Source organism: Lagenorhynchus albirostris, chromosome 3 (assembly GCF_949774975.1).
Source record: "Lagenorhynchus albirostris chromosome 3, mLagAlb1.1, whole genome shotgun sequence".
Taxonomy (NCBI): domain Eukaryota; kingdom Metazoa; phylum Chordata; class Mammalia; order Artiodactyla; family Delphinidae; genus Lagenorhynchus; species Lagenorhynchus albirostris.
In genome coordinates, this window is record NC_083097.1 from 147,459,489 (window position 1) to 147,467,465 (window position 7,977).

The 7,977-nt window shown below is 44.3% G+C and overlaps 1 protein-coding gene across 6 annotated transcripts in view; it reads right to left on the reverse strand.

The window, feature by feature from the left end:
• UBTD2 (ubiquitin domain containing 2) overlaps window positions 1-6,608 on the reverse strand; it is a 57,071-nt gene extending 50,463 nt beyond the window's left edge. The window contains exon 1 of one of the 6 annotated variants that reach the window (XM_060144201.1): window positions 6,435-6,608. In XM_060144201.1, the coding sequence (XP_060000184.1) occupies window positions 6,435-6,508 (74 nt within the window). In that variant the 5' untranslated portion in view covers window positions 6,509-6,608. Of the gene's footprint in view, window positions 1-5,942; window positions 5,962-6,434 lie in introns of those variants that run through there. The other 5 variants (XM_060144194.1, XM_060144200.1, XM_060144196.1 and 2 more) reach the window with 5 other exon arrangements.
• Between the last annotated feature and the right edge of the window lie 1,369 nt (window positions 6,609-7,977).

A 7,977-nucleotide genomic window follows, 5' to 3' on the forward strand; every position in this document is an offset into this window, starting at 1 on the left:
AGAAAGTAACTGATAGGCTTCCCTGGTGGCGCAGTGGTTAAGAATCCGCCTGCCAATGCAGGGGACACAGGTTCGATCCCTGGCCCAGGAAGATCCCACATGCAGCGGAACAACTAAGCCCACGTGCTACAAATACTGAGCCTGTGCTCTAGAGCTCGTGAGCCACAACTACTGAGCCCGCGTGTCACAACTACTGAAGCCCGCGCGCCTAGAGCCCATGCTCCACAACAAGAGAAGCCACCGCAATGAGAAGTCTGAGCACCACAATAAAGGGTAGCCCCCTGCTCGCTGCAACTTGAGAAACCCCATGCACAGCAACAAAGACCCAACACAGCCAAAAAAATAAAAACAAATAAATTAATTAAAAAAAAAAAAGTAACTGATGTCTTGTAGAGGATGTGTTTGTTCTGAAGTACACCAACCTCAAAAGGGCTGTTGGTATATTCTGGGGCTGGATGCCTAAAAAGTCTATCTTGTATTAGGATATGAGTCAAACTACAACTAAAATTTCTGCAACCACCGTACTAGAATGAAAAGTTCAAATACAATCAGATCTATCAGTTTCACAGGCAGACCTGTTCTCCCATTTCCCAATAATTCAACAAAATCCAGTATACTAAGTACTTACTATGGTCAGGTCCTGAGAGGTGATTCTCATTTCTCTACCTTTTGTGAAATTTTCATGACTCAATTCTTAGTACTTTCCTCCTCTTTTTACTTACTCACAGCAATCATTCACTTTTTCACCTTCAGTCAATCTCCCAGGTGATTCCAAAATCCACATTCATAATCCTCAACATTTAGGAGTTCCATATCTAAACTTCTGCACCATCCTAAATGATATCTCAACTTAAAAATTCTTCTGTCATCTAAACCTTAAGCCACCTCAATATTCTTGGTTACCCAGGTTCACATAGTATTTTCTTTTCTGTATCCATCCCTACATCCAATAAATCACCAAGTTCTGCCATTTTTTTTGTACCCTAACGGGTTCCTCACTCCAGTCTCTTCCCATTGTAAGCAATCCTCTATCAGTGTTTCTTGAACTTTAACGTGCATGGGAATCATTTGAGAATCTTGTTAAAATGCAGATTCTGATTCAATAGCTCAGGGCTAGGGCTTGAGATTCTGCGTTTCTAACATGCTCCAATGTGATGGCAATGCTGCTGGTTGAGGGACCACACCTGTGAGCAGCTGAGGCCACTTTGTTTTCCTTTATTTCCTCAGCATGTGCACAATTTATTCAATGGTATTTTTATCTGTTTAAATAGTGCTTTATAGTTGCTTCATGTGTACATATTTTATTACATTTTCCTAAAAAAGGATTCTGACATACTCAAGAAATAGGATAATGATTCCTTTTTTTTGGAACAACAGCAACCAATACAAAGTTAGGCATACTATGGGTACTCAGTGCTTGTTCATTTTAAAATGCTTCCCCAGAAAATACAACAATCGCCTCTTAATTACGAAGTTGAAGCGGGTTAATGGATTACCTTTGTCAACTTTTTAAAAGCCATTTCACTGCAGGTGCTTCCCTGGTGGCCCAATGCAGGGGACAGGGTTCAACCCCTGATCTGGGAAGATTCCCACATGCCATGGAGCAACTAAGCCGGTGGTGAGCCACAATTACTGAGCCTGCGCTCTAGAGCCCACGTGCCGCAACTACTGAAGCCCACGCACCTAGAGGCCTTGCTCCACAAGAGAAGCCAATGCAAGGAGAAGCCCGCGCACAGCAACAAAGACCCAACGCAGCCAAAAATAAAAATAAATAAATAGTTATAAAAAATAAAATAAAATAAAAACCATTTCACTGCAAATCAACCTTTTCACCAGATCTGACAGAGGAAATAAGCTTAAAACAGCTTTCTATTCATAGTTAAGAAAGCAAATGTTAATTTGTGAATTACTGGTTATAGATTTATTCTTTCTCCATCAGTGAAGGATTAAATACATATTTAAAACTGAAACTGTAAGCACAGGCAACAAAGGGAAAAATAGATACACTGGACTTCATTAAACTTTTGTGCATCAAAGACACCATCAAGAGAGTGAAAAGACAACCTACAGAATGGGAGAAAATATCTGCAAATCATGTATCTTGATAAGGGTTTAATTACAGAATAAATAAAGAACTCTTACAACTCAACAACAACAAAACCCCAAACAACCCAATCAAAAAATAGGCAAAGGACTTAAGTAGACATTTCTATCTATTAAAAGAAGATATTCAAATGCCAAATGAGCACATTAACATCACTAGCCATTACAAAATGCAAGCCAAAACTACAATGAGATACCACTCACTTCACACCCACTAGAAAGGCTATAATTTTTAAAACAGGAAATAACAAGTGCTGGTGAAAATGTGGAGAAACTGGAACCCTTGTATGCTGCTAGTAGGAATATAAAATGGTACAGCCACTGTAGGAAAGTTTGGCAGTTCCTCAAAAAGGTAAACACAGAATTACCACATGACCTATTAATTCCTAGGTTCTCCTAGGTATATATCAAAAAAGCACTGAAAATAGGGACTCAGCTATGTGTACACCAAAGTTCATAGCTGCATTATTCACAACAGCCAAAAAGTGGAGACAATACAAATGTCATCAATGGATGAAGAGATAATCAAAATGTGGTGTATATATATACAATGAAATATTATTCAGCTATAAAAAGGATTTAGTATTGATACTTGCTACAGCAGGATAAACCTGGAAGACATGTAAGTGAAATATACCACCAATAAAACAATAAACATTGTATGATTCTATTTATATGAAATATCTACAACAGGCAAATTCAGAGACAAAACATAGATCGGCAGTTACCACAGGTTGGGAGGGGAGGGGAGCAAAGATACTGCTTAATGGATCCAGAGTCCGTTTGGAGTGATAAAAAACTCTGGAAATACAGTGATGATGGTTGCACGTTGTGAATATAATTAATGCCACTGGACTGTACACTTAAAAGTGGTTAAGGTGGCTAGTTTTATATGTATTTTACTAAAATTTTTAAAACATAAAACTAGAAAAAAAGAAAAAAACTAGCATTCTTTATTATAGCCCTGAGTTTAAGCTCTGACTCTGCCATTTGTAAGCTATGCCATGTTAAGCAAGTTATTTAATTTCTCCCAGCTTCAATCCATCTATAAAACAGAGATACTATCCACCTCCCAGAGTTGTTGAAGACTAAATGAGAACATAATCACAGCACCTGTTACATAATAAATACTGGATAAATGGTAGCTGTTGTTACTCAAAAACCATTGTTCTCATCAAGTAGGTGTTAAGGCTGCTATAAATGGATATCTGAAAGAATTCCATGATATTCTCAAGACACTCTGAAATAAAGCAGTCAATGTTCAGCATTCAGAGTTATCCTCCTGTAAACCTGGAAACTGGTGACCGCCTGGGTCAGTAATCTTGGGATATCACTGAATGTACAGAATAAATGACACACCCAGAAAGTGAGAACCTACTTTGTACATCACTATTTTCATTAAAGAAATGATCAAAATATGAAAAGAAGGTAACTGGCTGTCTTCAATGAATTTCATTTTATTGTTTTTTCTTCACATATTTCTTATTTTTAAAAATCCTCAGAGATTTAATTACTTAGCAAATGCCTTGGGCTAGAGCCTTGTCTAGAGGACCTATGTGCCAACCTCAGCATCACAATGTCATAATAAGGTGGAGAACCATACAAAATATGCTGTCTACAAATGTCAAAACAATTGGAAATTCTAGGAGTGTGGAAGCTTGGAGAGACCTGTTAAATGATCTTGCATAACTCCTGTAATATACCTTTCTTGATTAAAATTAGGCATTTAAAAAATGGCCAAAGTAGCTGAAACTCAAAAACTGAATTCTAGGCAAGGTATGCCAGAAGATACAGCAATTGATTCCAAAACAATAGACAACACAAATCCTATAACATGAATTAAGCAATTTCCATATTCTATAACCTCTTACAAAAAATTCTCAAATTTCTTCAAAGAACTAATCCACCGAGAAAGGAAGTTTTTCTCAATATACACACAATTATTTGCATACTTAAGAGACTTAGATTCAGAGGGAAAGGGAAAGTACAGTATCTCAAATAGCGAAAAAAGTTGGTTTTTTTTAGTCATCTTACTAAGTCTGCTGATATTCAGAAAGTGAAGCCATACTAAAACGGTGATGTTTGCACTATACCGTGGATGTAATTAAATCTGTCATGAAAAGCGTCGGAAACTGTACTTAACTTCATGCTGATAAAAAAATTTTCATAGGCCAATATGTCCGGATTAAAACTACTAACGACTGTTGTACGTCTGAAAAGTGAAGGATCTGTGCCAACACCCTTAGGAAAAAGTCTTTCCCTTCCCAACAAAAATCTATCATGATAAGCAAGAAACTATTTAACATGTTAACCTGAAACCCTCACCTGAGCTAATTCCTTTAAACCACAATTAACTCTTTAACTATCATGACAATAATGAAGAATAAAGGCCTCCCTAATTAAATTCCAGAAGTAATCCTTTTATGCCACACAGCTCATTCCTTTACCCCAGTTACATTAGGGTCATGCCTTCTCTCCAGAAAAAAAATAAAGAGGTTTGGTGATTGAGGTTCCTTTTTTCTAAACTTTATTTCAAAAAGGTAAAGCACACCTTAAGATCCAGAGAACTCAGTTCTCAAAGAAACTGATACTATAGTTATCTAACTAGATACCATTGGTAATAAATTACCAAAAGCTAATACTTCTTGCTTTAAAAAGCCCATGCTAATAATGCCTGGCTGGTCATAAGTCACACTACCAAAAGGCCATAAAACCATAAATTGGTTCAAGTGCATTACCAACAACAGAAAAACGCTAAATTGGAATATTAAAATAAGTGTGAAAATTTTTAATTAAAACTAAACACTACCTATAACAAGCACACTACCTATACTTACTAAAAAGTAACACCACCTATAGTTCAGTACCATTAATTATCACCTCACCCGCAGGAAGAATCATCTGACCCCCAAGTTGATCTTAACCTAAGGGTGTTTTCAATCATGCCCTTTTTATCTTCCTGCCCTGTTTTCAGGGCAAATCTCATTGTTAATGTGCCACTGAATAATTATGCTCTGACTTGAAATGCACTATAAAGTACCGTTTTCATGGACGATTTTTTCAAGACACGCTTCGCTGAGCTCTCAAACCATTTACCCAGGACTTAGATATACAGGATGCCCATACATTTTAAATGAAGTGGCATGGCTAAACATCAGGCAATTCAGGACATTCATCAGCCAAACCATTCATGTACATGGTTTATAGATGGAGCTTAGTGACAGGCAAGCAGCTGGTCTAAATGCTAGCTAGCATGTTAAGAAAAAGTTGTAAACCCACCCATCCCCAAACGACTTAGTCTAGGAACTTATGCCCCACATTTTGAGACGTCTAACACAAGGTTGGAACAAAACCAACACTGTCATCTTTGCTGTTCCTAAAAGCGATTTCTTATTTAAAACATTCTGTCCTCTACACAAGCTATAGAATGGACTCAGCAAGAGATCATTTAACTAAAAGTAGAATTAACTGTATTATTCTTCTGCTATCCTACAACACCGATTGCATTAAAATACTCTCCTCAGCAAACTGCTTTTTACAATAAATAAGAAGTGCGTTTCATGTTACAAAAACTTTTACAGTACCGATCCTGCTAGGGTAAACAGACTCTCAGGCATTTGTACTTTTATCCTACATATTTTCCTTTACGTAAGACTGACAGGAATTTGACTAGCCCACCCCGACACTGGTCCAACACCCCCGGGCTGTAGCAAGAAGCCACGTTTTACTCGAGAAGACCGTTTCCCCACCCCTCGTTAAAGTAATGCCTGTGGCCGCTTGAGACTTCCCCGGCCGAGCTCCAGAAACTTGCAGGTTTAAATGGCCAAATTGGAACCAACCAGGGCAGCTGTCATCTGAAACTCAGGAAAGCTGAGACCAGCCAACTCTGCTGAACAAGGACGGGTGCGGAGAGATGTGACCGGGCGCGTCGGAGGGAAGGCATCAGGCTCCCCCCAACCCCCCATCAATTGGCTTTTCTGCAACCCCAGCGCCGCCATCCTGTTCCTGAATAATTAAACCAACTGGAGAGGGAGTGAGGTGGCCAGAGGCGGTTTCTGGTCCGAGTTTCCCGAGCCGAGGCGGTGGGATCGAGAGGCCGAGGGCTACACCCCCGGAGCGCTGAGGGCTTTATCGAGGGCCAGGGAGAAAAGGGGGCGACCCCGCGGCCAGCGGGGCGGCCGGAAGCGGAGCGCGGGGAGTGACGTGGAGGCGGGGATGACAAAGGGGCACGGGGACCCCGGCCGCGCGGCCCGCGGGCCCGCAGGGGCCGGGACAGGTGGCCGGGCCTGGCCGGGAACAATGGGGGGCCGAGGCTGCCCCCTGGCGCTCACCTACCTCCGGTGCCCTCCGAGTTCTCGTTGAGGCTGCCCGAGGAGTCGTGCTGGGCGCCCACACACCCGCCCATGGGGGCCCCCGGCGCCTCGTCCGCCACCTCCGGGCGCTCGTCCGGGCCCGCCGCCGCCTCTGCCGCCTCCGGCGCCGCCGCCGCCGCCGCCGCCGCCGAGCTCCGGACAGGCGCGCCGCTCCTCTAGCCCGCCGCGGCCCAGCCTCCGCCCCCCTCGCCGCTCCACCCACCGCCTTGGCTCGGCCCCTTCCTCCGCGCCCACTTCTACCTCAGTCCCCGGGCCGCCCGCCCGGCAGGCCTGTCCCGCGCGCCGCCCTCGCCTCCGGCTCGGCCCCGGCAGGCCGGGGCTGGCCCATCCCGGGCGAGCCGCAGCGCCCGCCTCACCCCTTCACAGACCCGCACACCCGCGTCCAGGCGAGCCCAGCGCCGGCGCCGCCCGACCGCCAGGCCCCATCGGCCCCCACGCCGCGGCGCCGCCCTCCGCTCCCGAGGCCTGGCCTCAGCCGGGCCACCGCGGAACAGCCGGGGAGGGCGGGGCCGCGGGAGGCCGCGCACTGATTGGCTGCGGGCGAGGCCGCGGGCGGAGGGGTAGCCGGGAGGCGACGAGGCAGGAGGAGGGGGCCTCCGAGCTGGAGAAACGGAGGTGACCGGGCGATTGCTCCCAGGGACTAGGCGTGGAAAGCAGGCGTGGAGGAGGGAGAGGCGAAGACGGGAAGAAGAAAAGAAGTCGATGAAGGGAGAGAGAGCAGGAAAGGAGGAGCAAAAGTGAGAAAGGAAAAGTGGAAAGGGGCGAAATCGAGTTTCTGACTCCTCGGGTGGCGTCAGCTCTTTCTTGTAGAAGCGGGTCGGGAGCGGAAGGTGGTGGTGCACAGAGCAGTAGTGATGGGAGACTCGCAGGCGGGGTCCCAAATAACTGGCAGAGGGAATGCATTAGGCTGGCCGAAGGATGAAGTCCCAGCACCTTTTGGATTTGTGTAGAGTTCAGTGGGTTGGTATCCCGAGTCTGGGCTTACCCTTGCCTGCCCCACCCCCTTGCCCCCTAAAATCTCTGTGCCCCATTATTAGACGCAGAGGCGGTCATTGTGGTTGCAAACTGAACTCAGATTACAGAGGCAAGCCATCCGGTGCAGGGAGAGATAAGCGTGGACCTTAGTTCAGGGGACGTGAGCTAGTTTCATTCCCACAGGACTGATTATTCAGACACAGTGCTACTTCTCAAGATCCTCCCTTTAAGTATCCTAAGTCGTCTTTAGAACAAAGTGAAATATAAATAAATAAAATACCCTGCTTTTTCTAAACTAGAATTTGGTACACTGACCACGCCCGACGTTCTTGGCGGTTGCTATCCCAGTCTAAGCCAAATTGTTAATGGTCCCTTCAGAATCGTGCTTCTTGCCATGATGCCTTAAAATTTTTATCACCTCGCTTGGGTCTTTCTAAAGCTTATTTCTGCCTAAGAGCTGTTTTAACTATCTGCTCCATTTTTATAATCAGATTTCTTTTTTTAACATCCTGGGTCAGCTTTTGCT